This window comes from Eubalaena glacialis, chromosome 11 (genome assembly GCF_028564815.1).
Source record: "Eubalaena glacialis isolate mEubGla1 chromosome 11, mEubGla1.1.hap2.+ XY, whole genome shotgun sequence".
NCBI classification, from domain to species: Eukaryota; Metazoa; Chordata; class Mammalia; order Artiodactyla; family Balaenidae; genus Eubalaena; species Eubalaena glacialis.
In genome coordinates this window covers 101676346-101693529 of record NC_083726.1, presented here as the reverse complement: position 1 = coordinate 101693529, position 17184 = coordinate 101676346, and the positions used below count along the sequence as shown (strand labels likewise).

Genomic DNA, 17184 nt, shown 5'->3' with positions numbered 1-17184 from the left:
TCTGCATCCCTCAAAATCACCATACACTCCCCCCTACCCAAAATTAAAATAAAGACCTCCTTTTTACAGCTACAGGGAGTTTCTCCACTCTTCTTTTCAAAAATAGGGCAACTTTATGTCTCAGCAATCAGCATCAGTGGCCTCCCGTGGTCACCATCCCCCAAACAAAAGTCAGGGTAAGTCTAGATTGTGCTCTGCATGTTTTCTATTTGAAGCTCTAAACAACCAGAAGCAGAAAAAAAGTAAAGGTCAAAATTAACAACATAACAAAACTTTCCTGTCACTGATCACTACAAGGTAATGAGAGTAACAAAAGGAAGAGTCCAGGTTTATGTTAACGCCTTCCAGCCAAAGACCACCAGAAACACACACAGTAGGTCGATTCTTCATTGCAATGAGGGAGACACACAAATGAAGAACCATGGGGTGTCTCAGTGAAAGGGTGTTGGAAAGGACTTACTGTTGGATTCAGACTTGTGTCAGATGATTTGGGAGAGGGTTCAAGGAAGTAGGTGAAGAATCCGACAGTCATTCATGTTTCCTGGGGACTGTTTGGCACTTTTGTGTTTGGACAATATTCATGCTTTTGTCAGATGCTCTGTCATGATTACAGACTGGTTCTGTTTTTCTCCTTACCCATTGTGGTCACAGAGTGGCCTTGTCGGGTGCTGATGTGAAACTGTTCAGGTTTGGCAGACGAACACCATGGCCTGACTGTGAGTGTCAGGCCAGCTCTTAGCAACACCAAGGCCTCCCTGACAGCACAAAGTCACTTCCTAGCTGTCACTTTAATCAGTTGTATGGAAACATAAACCAAGGAATGTAACCTAATCTAGGAGATCATGGATGGCTTCCCTGAGGAACTGACATTTAAACTAAGAGCTTAAAAGTTAAAAGATCTTCTGTTACCACAGCCCAGGGGTTCATTTTAGCTGTTTCTTAGGTTTTCTTCTTCTCCTCAACACTATTATTTTTCTACAAGTGAATTAGGAATATTTAAAAAAGATAGATTTTGTCTTCACAGTTAGTGAGCTGAGTTTGAGTGGTACCTGAAGAAAAATGAGAAAAGGAAATACATCTTTTTTCCTTCCTTATTTCAAATCTTATTGGCATAAATGAGAAATAAGTTTTTCCTGCTGCAAGAATTAATGAACTCTTTTGCAAAACTCATGTGATCAAAGTCTTTAAACCTCATGAAATTCCAGATCTTCAAAAGGCTTTAGGGCTTTAGAGAAGATTAAATCCTTGGGTTAATGGGTTGAACATCCCACCTGCTATTAGGTTGAACAATGGATATTATAAATAAGATCCTTCTGAAATGGGTCACACTTAAAAAAACAACTTATAGGGATCCTACTGATCTAACAGGAACTTGGGAAACTGGGAAGCATACAACCATGTAAGGACAGTCGGCTGATGGGGTGGTGGTCACCCCAGTGCTGCAAACAACCCTTCGTTTACCAATGTATCCATCTGGTGAAGCAGTTCCAACCACCAATGGGAGGTTGTTGCCTTGAATTCCCCATAGGTCTCATCCATGCCAACAAAAGCCCAGAAGCAGCTGCTCTTTGGGAGCTTGAGGAAGAAACTGGCCATGAGGGTGATGTTGCTGAATGTTCTCCACCTGTACGTATGGATCCAGGTTTGTCAAATTGTACCACACACATCGTGACAGTAACTATCAATGGAGATGATGCTGAACGCGTAAGGCCTAAGCCAAAGCCAGGAGATGGGGATTTTGCAGAAGTAATTTCCTTACCAAAGAATGACCTGCTGAAGAGACGTGATGCTCTGGTAGCTGATGAACATCTGACAGTGGACACCAGAGCCTATTCCTACCCTCTGGCACTGAAACATGCAAACACGAAGCCGTTTGAAGGGCCCTTCCTGAAGTTTTAAGGCCAAAGGACAGTGGCCACGTTTTTGTAAACAGAACCACCAGGCCTCCTTCGCTAAGAGTTTGTATTCAGCTTAGTTTTAATGTAGATTTGAAATTAGCTTTTTCATAAAATAAAAGCAATATAAATAAATTAATAAGTAAAGATCTTCCTGTAATCTGGCAAAATAGAAGCAGGGCCTCTGAGAACTGGCTGTGCGTCCCTCCTGGGAAGACTGTACCCTAATCTTAAATCCAGAGAGCCCATGAGTGAGGATCTGAACGACTATGCACTGAGTAATCTGGGACATCTGACTCCTTATGGGTTGGATATTTGAATTCCCAGTGACATTTTTATTTTAAATATTTAGTTCTGAGGCTAAACCATGATAATAGTAAAACATGGTAGATGTGATTTTTTTGTATATTTTTTCGGCCATCAACTGATAATGCATTAGTAAACATCTCAAACAAAGAATCATTTTTGTTATTTTAGTTTTAAATTCAGATTTAATTTCAACAAATACCTATGAGGGCCCCCTAATTTGTCAAAAATTGTACTGGTGATTTCATCTCACTACCATGCAACAATGTGGTAGAACAAGTATTAGTATGCCTGGTTTTTTGAAAAACAGTTAATAATGAACCATATTCTTCTACATATGACATTTAGTAAAGCAAAGTCCTGCTGATGGTGAGAAGCCCAGCATATGAAACAGCACAGGAATCTCATCTCTGACCAAGAGGCAACCCTCAATGTGCATTTAGTGCAGATTCAGAAACACTGAAAATTCATTCAGAGATCCAAGCATGTAAGTCCCCATAGTAGATCTTTTTTATAGATACGGAGTCTGGAGGCAGTTCGAATGCAAATCAAAATCATATGCACTCATAAGAATGTCTGTATAATTACAGGGTACCCAATCCAGTACACAGCATCTGAGAACCAGTCTGAGAATGCAGGGGCTAATTGCTCTCCAGGATTCAAAAGGGCACCAAGCACCCGGGTATCTAATTCCTTCCCACTGCAATATGCAGTAGTGGGTGTCTAGAAATTAAAACACTCCTAGATTTCACATTTCTTTTATACTGCCAAATACTTGCCAACCTATCTTATACAATCAGACATATTTTAGCGTCTTGTAAATTCTACTAATTAAACATGATACAAGCACGTTGAAAGAGTAGCCTCAGCAGCAGAGGGGCAGGAGAAATTGGCTGACGAGAATGCCATACTGTTGGGACCCTCTGAAGTTTCTGTTTTGTTTCCACTGTTCTATTTTGCATATTTAAAAGTGCACTGGCTCAATATCTCAAAATAATTATTTTGCTTTATGTTAGAAAAAAAGGGAAAGATATGGACACCCATTCTGGCTGTTTTATTGCGACGTACAGCTAACGCTGTGTCCGGCACCATTAGTTGCTATCTGACATACCAAACATAAATAAACAGGGAAGCAGGCTCAAGACTCTCACCCATTTTGGAAAACAGAGGAACACGACGGTAACCTGCAAAAAGAATCACATTTGATTAGAACAATAAAAATAAATTCATCAACAGTGGCCCCAGTAGTGCTCCTGAGAAATAATACAGTAAGCACATATAAAAGCTAGGACTATGTAGTTATATTCCATCCTATATATTAATTTTCCCCCAAAGTAAAATATTTGAAGTTTCTATCCCGACTTCCTACTAAACACCACACAGCTCACACTTCTCCTCCCTCAAAGTGCAGCGTCTCCAAAATCAGGCACCACCCTTCTGCTTCAGAAAGACTGTTTCCTAGGTACATCTCAGATGGTGGTAGAAAAGTAAAAATAAGGATAGAATTGGGAGCACAGTGTAAGTCACCCCTGAAAGGTGACTGCAAGGCAGCCCTGGAAAGAGTCAAGAAAAGAGAGTCTTGGGCTCCCAGTATCCTCAGGTGGGAAGGAGGACTCACTGCTTCTCCCTTCTGTGCAGTTCCCATCCTTCATTCCTTCAAGGTAGTCATACCTACTCTTAACTGAAACAAGAGAGCTATGTCCATGTAGAGAAATTCTCATACAAGTCAAGTTTGTCTAATTAGTCTTCCTAGAAATCCCACTCCCCAACCCCACCTTTTGTATCAGAACACATCTCTATAATTCCACTGGGAGAAAATATGTGTCAATACATAAATTTTCCATTACATCTGACTGTCGTGGAGAGAGCTATTTGGTATATAAAAGCGTGTCTTTGGTAAACTCAAATTATATATAAACATTAGCAAAATCATCTTACTTTTAGGAATATTACCTTTGTTCATGCATAGAACTGGTAGAGTATATTGCCCAAGAAATTCATTTCCAGCTATTAAACCTTGATTTTCAACAACAAAACGTATCAATGCCAATTCTGGCACCTGAATAGTAAATGTGAATGTTTCATTCCATCTTGGACTAAAAGCTGAAATATAAAGAAAGGGATACAACTAAAAAAAAAAAATCAAACACCATCCCTAGAGAAAAATGCATAATATCTGTTCTCTAAAATTCTTATTTTCAACACTTTTAATAGTAATAATAAAAACTTGGGGTTTAGAGCACTTAAATTTTTAATGCACCCAATGAGAAAGGAATAATAATGACAATAATAACACTTATTAGGTGTCTACAATTTCTGGGCAATATCCTAAAAACTTTAAGCAGATAATCTCATTTAATCCTCACAAAAACCCTATCAGGGTTATTTCTATCCACACTTACAGATGAGAAAACTGAGCCACAAAGATGTTTCATAAGCTCCGAAGGGTTTCACATAAATAGCCATTAAGTGCTCATGCAGGAAGTCAAACAAATGGAGTCTGATTTCAGAATGGAAACGTTTCACTATTATACAATATGACTGTTGTGTTCCAGCACTTTATTAACAAAGAAACTGAGACATGAGGAAGTTAAATAACATCATTTTTCTATATCAGGTTCTGTTATGAGAAGAGCTCTATAGACAGTTGTTGGAATGAAAGCTCACTAATGTTTGCTCTCAAGTCAGCTCCTGATCCTTCCTTTGACTAACTGCTCATTTTAAAATCCAAAGTCAAGGAGGAGCTTCAAGATGGCGGAAGAGTAAGACTAGAGACCACCTTCCTCCCCACAAATATATCAGAAATACATCTACATGTGGAAACAACCCATACAGAACACCTACTGAATGCTGGCAGAAGAACTCAGACCTCCCAAAAGGGAAGAGATGCCCTCAGGTGACCTACACGTAAAGGCGGGGCCAAATCCAAAGCTGAACCCCAGAAGCTGTGCGAACAAAGAAGAGAAAGGGAACTCTCTCCCAGCAGCCTCAGGAGCAGTGGATTAAATCTGCACAATCAACTTGACTTACCCTGCATCTGTGGCATACCTGAATAGACAACAAATCATCCCAAATTGAGGCGGTGGACTTTGGGAGCAATGACATATATATATATTTTTTCTTTTTCTCTTTTTGTGAGTGTGTATGTGTATGCTTCTGTGTGTGATTTTGTCTGTATAGCTTTGCTTTTACCATTTGTCCTAGGATTCTATCTGTGTTTTTTTTTTTCTTTCTTTAGTATAGTTTTTAGTGCTTGTTATCATTGGGGGATTTGTTTTTCGGTTTGGTGGCTCTCTTTTTTCTTTCTTTCTTTCTTTTTTTTATTACTATAAAAACTTTTTTTAATAATTATTTTTTATTTTTTATTGTAATAACCTTATTTTATTTTATTTTTCTTTCTTTCTTTTTTTTTCCCTTTTATTCTGAGCGGTGTGGTGGACAGGGTCGGTGCTCTGGCAGGGTGTCAGGCCTGTGCCTCTGAGGTGGGAGAGCCAAGGTCAGGACATTGGTCTACCAGAGACCTCCCAGCACAACGTAATATTAAGCGGTGAAAATCTCCCAGGGATTGCCATCTCAAAGCCAACACCCAGCTGCACTCAACGACTAGCAAGCTACAGTGCTGGACACCCTATGCCAAACTACTAGCAAGAAAGAAACACAACCCCACCCATTAGCAGAGAGGCTGCCTAAAATCATAATAAGTTCACAGACACCCCAAAACACACCACCGGACATGGTCCTGCCCACCAGAAAGACAAGATCCAGCCTCATCCAGCAGAACACAGGCACCAGTCCCCTCCACTGGGAAGCATACACAACCTACTGAACCAACCTTACCCCGGGCAGACACCAAAAACAATGGAAACTACGGACCTGCAGCCTGCAAAAAGGAGATCCCAAACACAGTAAGTTAAGCAAAATGAGAAGACAGGGAAATACACAGCAGATGAAGGAGCAAGGTAAAAACCCACCAGACCAAACAAATGAAGAGGAAATAGGCAGTCTACCTGAAAAAGAATTCAGAATAATGAGAGTAAAGATGATCCAAAATCTTGGAAATAGAATGGAGAAAATACAAGAAACATTTAACCAGGACTTAGAAAAACTAAAGAGCAAATAAACAATGATGAACAACACAAGAAATGAAATTAAAAATTCTCTAGAAGGAAACAATAGCAGAATAACTGAGGCAGAAGAACGGATAACTGACCTGGAAGATAAAATAGTGGAAATAACTACTGCAGAGCAGAATAAAGAAAAAAGAATGAAGAGAATTGAGGACAATCTCAGAGTCCTCTGAGACAACATTAAAGGCACCAACATTCAAATTATAGGGGTCCAAGAAGAAGAAGAGAAAAAGAAAGGGACTGAGAAAATATTTGAAGAGATTATATTTGAATACTTCCCTAATATGGGAAAGGAGATAATCAAGTCCAGGAAGCACAGAGAGTGCCATACAGGATAAATCCAAGGAGAAACACGCCAAGACACATATTAATCAAACTATCAAAAATTAATTACAAAGAAAAAATATTAAAGGCAGCAAGGAAAAAAACAAAAACATACAAGGGAATCCCAGTAAGGTTAACAGCTGATCTTTCAGCAGAAACTCTGCAAGCCAGAAGGGAGTGGCAGGACATATTTAAAGTGATGAAAGGGAAAAAACCTACAACAAAGATTACTCTACCCAGCAAGGATCTCATTCAGATTCGACGGACAAATTAAAACCTTTAGAGACAAGCAAAAGCTAAGAGAATTCAGCACCACCAAACCAGCTTTACAACAAATGCTAATGGAACTTCTCTAGGCAGGAAACACAGGAGAAGGAAAAGACCTACAATAACAAACTCAAAACAATTAAGAAAATGGTAATAAGAACATTCATATTGGTAATTACCTTAAATGTAAGTGGATTAAATGCTCCAACCAAAAGACATAGACTGGCTGAATCATTTGTTTCAGAGACAAGAGACCCATTTCAGACCTAGGGACACTACAGACTGAAAGTGAGGGGTTGGAAAAAGATATTCCATGCAAAAGGAAATCAAAAGAAAGCTGGAGTAGCAATTCTCATATCAGAAAAAATAGACTTTAAAATAAAGACTGTTATAAGAGACAAAGAAGGACACTCCATAATGATGAAGGGATGAATCCAAGAAGATATAACAATTGTAAATATCTATGCACCCAACATAGGAGCACCTCAATATATAAGGAAAATACTAACAGCCATAAAAGGGCAAATCGACAGTAACACAATTATAGTAGGAGACTTTAACACCTCACTTTTACCAATGGACAGATCACCCAAAATGAAAATAAATAAGGAAACACAAGCTTTAAGTGATACATTAAACAAGATGGACTTACTTGATATTTATAGGACATTCCATCCAAAAACAACAGAATACACTTTCTTCTCAAGTGCTCATGGAACATTCTCCAGGATAGATCATATCTTGGGTCACAAATCAAGCCTTGGTAAATTTAAGAAAATTGAAATTGTATCAAGTATCTTTTCTGACCACAACGCTATGAGACTAGATATCAATTACAGGAAAAAAACTATAAAAAATACAAACACATGGAGGCTAAACAATACACTACTTAATAACCAAGAGATTGTTGAAGAAATCAAAGAGGAAATTAAAAAACACCTAGAAATAAATGACAATGAATACACGATGACCTAAAACCTATGGGATGCAGCAAAAGCAGTTCTAAGAGGGAAGTTTATAGCAATACAATTCTACCTCAAGAAACAAGAAACATCTCAAATAAACAACCTAACCTTACACCTAAAGCAATTAGAGAAAGAAGAACAAAAAAACCACAGAGTTAGCAGAAGGAAAGAAATCATGAAGACCAAGTCAGAAGGAAATGAAAAAGAAATGAAGGAAACAATAGCAAAGATCAATAAAACTAAAAGCTGCTTCCTTGAGAAGATAAACAAAATGATAAACCATTAGCCAGACTCAAGAAAAAAAGGGAGAAGACTCAAATCAATAGAATTAGGCATGAAAAAGGAGAAGTAACAACTGACACTGCAGAAATACAAAGGATCATGAGAGATTACTACAAACAACTGTATGCCAAAAAAATGGACAACCTAGAAGAAATGGACAAATTCTTAGAAAAGCACAACCTTCAGAGACTGAACCAGGAAGAAATAGAAAATATGAACAGACTGATCACAAGCATTGAAACTGTAACTGTGATTTAAAATCTTCCAACAAACAAAAGCCCAGGACCAGATGGCTTCACAGATGAATTCTATCAAACATTTAGAGAAGAGCTAACACCTATCCTTCTCAAAGTCTTCCAAAATATAGCAGAGGGAGGAACACTCCCCAACTCATTCTACGAGGCCACCGTCACCCTGATAACAAAACCAGACAAAGACGTCACAAAGAAAGAAAACTACAGGCCAATATCCCTGATGAACATAGATGCGAAAATCCTCAACAAAATACTAGCAAACAGAATCCAACAACACACTAAAAGGACCATACACCACGATCGAGTGGGGTTTATCCCAGGAATGCAAGGATTCTTCAATATATGCAAATCAATCGATGTGATACACCATATTAACAAATTGAAGAATAAAAACCACATGATCATATCAATAGATGCAGAAAAATCTTTTGACAAAATTCAACACCCATTTATGATAAAAACCCTCCAGAAAGTAAGCATAGAGGGAACTTACCTCAACATAATAAAGGTCATATATGACAAACCCACAGCCAACATTGTCCTCAATGGTGAAAAACTGAAACCATTTCCACTAAGATCAGGAGCAAGACAAGGTTGCCCACTCGCACCACTTTTATTTGTCATTGTTTTGGAAGTTTTAGCCACAGCAATCAGAGAAGAAAAAGAAATAAAAGGAATCCAAATCGGAAAAGAAGAAGTAAAGCTGTCACTGTTTGCAGGTGACATGATACTATACATAGAGAATCCTAAAGATGCTTCCAGAAAACTACTAGAGCTAATCAATGAATCTGGTAAAGTAGCAGGATACAAAATTAATGCACAGAAATCTCTTGCATTCCTATACACTGACGATGAAAAATCTGAAAGTGAAATTAAGGAAACACTCCCATTTACCATTGCAACAAAAAGAATAAAATACCTGGGAATAAGCCTACCTAAGGAGACAAAAGACCTGTATGCAGAAAACTATAAAACACTGATGAAAGAAATTAAAGACGGTACAAACAGATGGAGAGATATATCATGTTCTTGGATTGGAAGAATCAACATTGTGAAAATGACTATACTACCCAAAGCAATCTACAGATTCAATGCAATCCCTATCAAACTACCAATGACATTTTTCACAGAACTAGAACAAAAAATTTCACAATTTGTATGGAAACACAAAAGACCCCGAATAGCAAAAGCAACCTTGGTAAAGAACAACGGAGCTGGAGGAATCAGGCTCCCTGACTTCAGACTATACTACAAAGCTGCAGTATGGTACTGGCACAAAAACAGAAATATAGGTCAATGAAACTGGATCAAAAGCCCAGAGAGAAACCCACGCACATATGGTCACTTTATTTTTGATAAAGGAGGTAAGAATATACAATGCAGAAAAGACAGCCTCTTCAATAAGTGCTGCTGGGAAAACTGGACAGCTACATGTAAAAGAATGAAATTAGAACCCTCCTTAACACCATACACAAAAATAAACTCAAAATGATTTAAAGACCTAAATGTAAGGCCAGACACTCTAAAACTCTTAGAGGAAAACATAGGCAGAACACTCTATGACATAAATCACAGCAAGATGCTTTTTCACCCACCTCCTAGAGAAATGGAAATAAAAACAAAAATAAACAAATTGGACCTAATGAAACTTAAAAGCTTTTGCACAGTGAAGGAAACCATATACAAGACGAAAAGACAACCCTCAGAATGGGAGAAAATATTTACATTGAAGCAACTGACAAAGGATTAATCTCCAAAATTTAAAAGCAGCTCATTCAGCTTCATATCAAAAAAATAAACAACCCAATCCAAACATGGGCAGAAGACCTAAATAGACATTTCTCCAAAGAAGACGTACAGATTGCCAACAAACACATGAAAGAATGCTCAACATCACTAATCATTAGAAAAATGCAAATCAAAACTACAATGAGGTATCACCTCACACCAGTCAGAATGGCCATCATCAAAAAATCTACAAACCATAAATGCTGGAGAGGGTGTAGAGAAAAGAGAACCCTCTTGCACTGTGGGTGGAAATGTAAATTGATACAGCCACTATGGAAAACAGTATGGAGGTTCCTTAAAAAGCTAAAAATACAACTACCATACGACCCAGCAATCCCACTACTGGGCATATACCCTGAGAAAACCATAATTCAAAGAGTCATGTACCACAATGTTCACTGCAGCTCTATTTACAGTAGCCAGGACATGGAAGCTACCTAAGTGTCCATCGACAGATGAATGGATAAAGAAGATGTGGCACATACATACAATGGAATATTACTCAGCCATAAAAAGAAACGAAACTGATTTATTTGTAGTGAGGTGGATGGACTTAGAGTCTGTCATAAAGAGTGAAGTAAGTCAGAAAAAGAAAAACAAATACCATATGCTAACACATATATATGGAATGTAAAAAAAAAAAGGTGGTCATGAAGAACCTAGTGGCAGGACAGGAATAAAGATGCAGACCTACTAGAGAATGGACTTGCAGACACAGCAAGGGGGAAGGGTAAGCTGGGACGAAGTGAGAGAGTGGCATGGACATATATACACTACCAAATGTAAAATAGATAGCTAGTGGGAAGCAGCCGCATAGCACAGGGAGATCAGCTCAGTGCTTTGTGACCACCTAGACAGCTGGGATATGGAGGGTGCGAGGGAGGGAGACGCAAGAGGAAGAGATATGGGGATATATGTATATGTATAGCTGATTCACTTTGTTTTAAAGAGAAACTAACACACACACAAACCAATAAACAGAAGCTTATTGCCCATGTGTGATGGACTGTATGAGCGCTATGGAATGAATGTTTTTGCCCCTCATTCAGATGTTGAAGTCCTTATCCCCAACGTGATGCTATTTTGAGGTGGGGCCTCGGGGAATTAATTGGGTCATGAGGTTGGAGCCCCCAAGAATGGGATTAATGCCCTCATAAGGAGAGACATAAGAGAAATAATCTGGCTCTGCCATGTGAGGAGGATACAGCAAGAAAACAGCTGCGTACAAACCAGGAAGAGTACCCTCATCAGAATGTGACCATGGATTTCTAACCTCTAGAACTGTGAGAAAATTAATTCCTATGTTTTAAGCCAACCAGTCTGTTTTTGTTGCTGCTGTAGCAGCCTGAACTAAGACATTGAGTAAGCATGAGTTAGAACTAAATTTGTGTTATCTTTGTATGGGTTGTTTGATCTAACCCAACCTGTCTGATATAATCTCCCCATGAACTTGAACTACTTCTATTCAATTTCAACTCATTGAGCTTCATCAAAACAACATGATGAGGACACGGAGAGGGGGAAGGGTAAGCTGGGGCAAAGTGAGAGAGTGTCATGGACATATATACACTACCAAATGTAAAATAGATAGCTAGTGGGAAGCAGCCGCATAGCACAGGGAGATCAGCTCGGTGCTTTGTGACCACCTAGATGGGTGGGGTAGGGAGGGTGGGAGAGAGGGAGACCCAAGAGGGAAGAGATATGGGAATATATGTATATGTATAGCTGATTCACTTTGTTATAAAGCAGAAACTAACACACCATTGTAAAGCAATTATACTCCAATAAAGATGTTAAAAAAAAAATACAAAGTCAATGAGTAATTTATGTCCTTAGCAAAATAGATTATCCCAAACACTCTCTTGCCAAACAAGAAATCCAAATTGTATCACAATGTGAACCAAATCAGAAAAAAATTAAGCATAATTGAATGGAATCAAGAAATTCACATCCAGATCAAATATACACTCTTATTTAATAAAAACTCAAAAGTTCAGAGAAAAATAATGTATTATTTTTCATTGTACAAAGGCAAGCTACACCTACTACTTCAATAGATCTGTCCTTTGAGTTACATTTCAAGAAATATTGAAGCATTTATGACTAATTATACCATATCTATGTTTTCTATGATGCATCTGTGGTCACAAGAGCACATTTACTAGGAAGTAATCCAGAATGCAGTCTCTGCCCGTAAAAATATTAAACAAATTGACTCACACTGGAATAATAACCATCTTACCTTGCCCTAAGAAAAGAAATAATTCAATGGAGTACAGGGGCAGGTTTAAGAGTCAATTCTTTATAGACACTGAAAAATGTCTGCACAAAATTCTTATACTAATTTATTCTTCCTCCTCCAACCCTCCTTCACCGTACTGTCTTTCACTCTTTCATACACACACACACACACACACACACACACACAATCATATATAGATATATATGAAAGTCCTTTTAGTGTCAAAATAAAATAAATAAATAAAAAATAAACCAGAATACCAAATTTGATTAGTTACAAATATAGTTAAAAATCACTTCTCCACCTTACCCAAATGTGATCGTCTTCCTCCCAGACTCTCATGTCTTTCATTACACTACCATTACCCTAGTAGCTAAGTGATCTCAGAATCCCTCCTGTCCAGTTATCTACATCCTTAGTCTTCTAGTGTTCCTCACATGCATCCTCCATTCCTTTTCTGATGCCACAGCCCTTCTTTGGGACCTGACTTCTACATACTCTAACCGTGAGATCACATCTAACTCTATTCTGTATTTCTCATCTCTCTCTCACACACTTTGTCCTCTCTACTCTGCAGAAACGATCTCCGGAATGCTCAACTCTCTTAGTGTTTTATATCCCTGTTTAAAAGTTTTAATTTTATTCATTTTATACAGAAAAGAAAGTTTCTACTGCCTTATCATGGCTTTCACTATTTTCCATGACCATACCCAAGGTAAATTTCTCATTTTATCTCACACTAATCTTTCTTAAGTACATTGCATTTGAACTTCTTTACTTTTCCCTAACATGTTTGAATTTTGTTTTCTCCATGTTTTAGCACTCATATTATTACTTTTGCCTTAAATTTCCTTATCCTTGGGAATTGCCTGGCGGCCCAGTGGTTAGGATTTGGCTCTTTCACTGCCGTGGCCCAGGTTCAATCCCTGATCAGGGAACTAAGATCATGCAAGCCTCTCAGCATGGCCAAAAAAGGAAAGAAAGAGAAAAAGAAAAAGGAAAAAATTCCCTTATCCTCAATCTCTATAAAAAATTCTACTCATTTGCCAAGAACCATCTCCAAATTTGCCCCTTCCATACTATTCTTTGTACTTTCTTTAAAGCACTAATGACTGTTTCATAACAGTTTTACTTATATCTCATATTCCACTCTGAACTGTAAACTATCTACAATAGAATTAGTTGGGACATACATAAGAATGCAGTTAATAAACAGAGATTTGAAGTTTTTTTGATACTTAGAACCAGGTTTTTAATATAATGGGCCCAGAAATGTCTGATGAACCAAACTGAACTTCTGTAGGGATATTCTCATAAAACCCAGGGATGCAATCAAATTTCTAATGGGAGCTAGAATCATAGTATTATATAAGGGTTGCATTGAATAAATTAATGTTCTGTACATTTTGTCATGAAGATTCAAATAAGGGGATGGAGAAAACAAGGGATAGGTTACTAGAAGCTTCCTGATAGCAGTTACCATTTCTTTACACTGCCATTTCAACTCTAAGGGGTGCCAAATAAAGCAGGAAGTCATCACTAATATCCCTTCCCACTGATAACATAGGATGAGGTAGCAAAACTTCCCAAACCTTTTTTCATGCCTTTTGCACTAGGGGCCATGCTGGAGGAATATTCTGGATTTGGGAAGAGTTGAACATTGGACATTTGTGGGGGGGGATTATCACCGAAGAAGAAGAAGACTACTAAGACTGCACCTGCTTCTCTGTCTGTGCCATTTAGCCTGGAGCATATTTCCAGACTCTGAAATGAAGTCCACTATATTTTGGGAATATCTACTCATAGAAGATTCTAGACTCAAAGGATCAGTTGCAAGCTCTCTTCCCAGGTGATTCTAAGAGTCAACCCCAAGAATCTATACTTTTCTAATTTCATTCATGATTTCAACTTCAGAGAAGAAATAACAATGTCAGTACTGTATTACCTAAACTATCATGGGATGCTGGAACACTGAAAATCTTACCAAAGTCATTTCTTCCATTCCTACATTTCCCTTCTGGCAAAAATGACTGAATTTTTTATCCAAATACTGTACGAGTAGGTTTCTATGGCATCCTTAGCCTGAGTCAGAAGCCACAGACCTCTGATCTAAAATAATTCAAGTAGTGAAGTAAAACTACGTAACATGCTGTATCAGAGAAATCTTAAGTTCTTTATTTTACACAGAGGCTAGAAGCTAAGTAGATTTGCAGCTGTCAAAATGTCGCTCTTAATTCAGTCATACAAGGAAACATAAAAAGGAAGTAAAAATGGAAAAAGCACTAATTTTTCAGGTCAGATACATTTTTGTATCTATAATCTGAAAATACATCTAGCCAAAATTAAGTCATTGTCAAATTGTTTTTGCTGCATATAACACTTTGGTCATCTTGAACATAATGCAAAACCTTTCCCTTATGAATAATAAATATGTATCAAAACTCTATCAATATATAATTTTTAAGCTTTTCAACAAGAAGTCTAATAGATGTTCGATAAAATATATTAGGAGCTCACCATTTTTTTTAATTACACGACTCTGCTGTTTCATTTGATCATTTGGAACCCCCAAAATTTCTACAATCACTAATGTGTCAGCTTTGTTAGATGATGAATGATAACTGGGAGGCAACTGGATCCCACTGATGAGCTGCACAAAAATAAGGGAATTCAAGAATTTAGCAGAATGTCAAACTGCATCACTGCTTAATTTCAAAATAAAATAGGTTTTCCAAAAATCATGATTGACTAAGTCATTTCCCACCAAAACAAACAAACAAACAAACTGAAAGTAGAAAATAGTGCCAATTTTTAATTTTAACTCTTTTATCCTCAAGTATCAATAGATGATGACCAGGAACATGTCTAAATTATTCCATTTTACCAATGTGTGATTATAATAGATTCCACATTCTCCAAGATTGATGGTCCAACAAATATTTTTATTTTAAAAGCATTGTTATGGTCCCCTTCTACTGTAATTCAGGCTGAGTCACTCCAAAAACATGAACTCTTTTCAAATTCATATTGTATATATACAACAAAAAAATTGTACACTATAAATACGACTTCTGAAATATAAGAAAAAACACATAATTTCCTATGATAGCATTTTCTGACAGTATAATTTATATGTTTGGATAATTTATCATGAAATTTTACCTTAACCATTGTTTTCTATATTATCATAAGTAACCTGAGTTTGACAAAATCGATTATTTCATATATATATTAGGGACTGGATAGCAGAAAAATGCTTAACAAAGTAACTAATAATAGTTTTATTTAGTCTTCTATTAGTCAAGCTAATTGTTGAAGCACAGATTTGTTTTACTTTAAGGAACAAAGTCAGAATTTTAAAAAAACCCAGTATTTGAAGTGTACTAGTTTATTTATAGAGTGTACTAATGTAAAAAATTGAGACATGATTTCAATTTCTGAAGATTATAATAAAGAGGAACAAATAAATAATTGTGAAAAAAGAAAGAAAAAGAGAAGGAAAAGAAAAGAAAAAAGTGCCAGTGTGTAATTTTTTCTTTCCTACATCCACAAATTATGGCATCAGCTAGAAACCAGAGTAACTGTGCAAATATTTAACAACCAGTATGGAACGGGCATTTATCAATAAGCATAATTAGATATCAAGGTAACTTGAAAGAACATTGACTGTGAAAAACTAGTACACTGATACCAGAGCCTATCAGCTGAATATAGGCCCTTCAGGTAATAAACCCTTGTCAATATGGAGAAGGTGCATCTCATGCCAAAAAAAATTTATAACTAAATAATAATAGAATATGAGCACTGAAATAGAATTTAGAGATTTATTGTTCAAATAATTTGTACACTCTGATTCACAAAGCCCTTCCAGGGGCCGCTGCAGAGGATGGATGTCAAACAGAAAACCCTTAGTGGTCAACCAGATAGTTCTGCTTTCATCTATTGGTCTTACATACGAGATTTTAAACTTAGAAAATGATACCTTAGTTTTTATAAGCTTGAAAATAACTGATTTAATCCAAAGTTCTCTGTTTACAGTTGACAAAGAGTAAACCAGAAATGTTAAATGGCTTCATCAAGGACATAAGAAAGCAAATGGCAAAACTAGGTATTTTATTCCCAAATCATGCTCTCCACAATTTGATTATGCAAGTCATAATGTAATCACAAAGCTCCCTAGAACAATCAGGACAAGAGGGGAAGACACACATGGCTATGGCAGCAACTTCCTAGGAAAATCATCAACCCTGCCTCTTTCACACCATGTCACTTACACCCCTACATTAGACCTCTCAGAATACAAACAGGTGGCATTTGTAAACATCTACGCATACCAGCTATCCTCCATCTTCACTTTCGCAATAAAAGAGCACATATATTCTCTTTAGTATTCTCAACTTGAAAAAGAAATCATTCATTCAATTAACCTACATGTATTGAGCATATACTTTGTGTCAGTCACTGTGGATAAGGGTTGAACAAAACACAGTCCTTATCCTTAAAGGACCTTCAGACAAGTGGGGGGAGAAAGACAAGTATAACAAGTAGATAGTTATAGTTTACAGTGTGGTAAGTGCCATAATGTATGCATGTATAGGGTGTTATGGAAAAACAGAAGAATTCAAAAGAAGCACAACTTAGCACAGGAAAAAGCTTCCAAAAAGAAGTGACAAAGTATTGAAAAATGAGTCAGAATGCAATAGGCAGATGAAGAATGGAAGAGCAGTCCAATCA

At 37.2% G+C, this 17184-nt stretch overlaps 1 protein-coding gene and 1 pseudogene across 1 annotated transcript in view; one reads left to right on the top strand and one right to left on the bottom strand.

The window, feature by feature from the left end:
• Positions 1–1289: 1289 nt before the first annotated feature.
• LOC133101740 (ADP-sugar pyrophosphatase-like) lies at positions 1290–1899 on the top strand (annotated as a pseudogene).
• A 1400-nt stretch (positions 1900–3299) lies between these two features.
• The window catches only part of PLCZ1 (phospholipase C zeta 1), a 39785-nt gene continuing 25900 nt past the window's right edge, over positions 3300–17184 (bottom strand). The window contains exons 8-10 of the mRNA XM_061205361.1: positions 14968–15100; positions 4155–4304; positions 3300–3385 (exon numbers count right to left, since the gene is read on the bottom strand). Coding sequence (XP_061061344.1) covers positions 3300–3385; positions 4155–4304; positions 14968–15100 — 369 coding nt within the window. The remainder of the gene's footprint in view (positions 3386–4154; positions 4305–14967; positions 15101–17184) is intronic.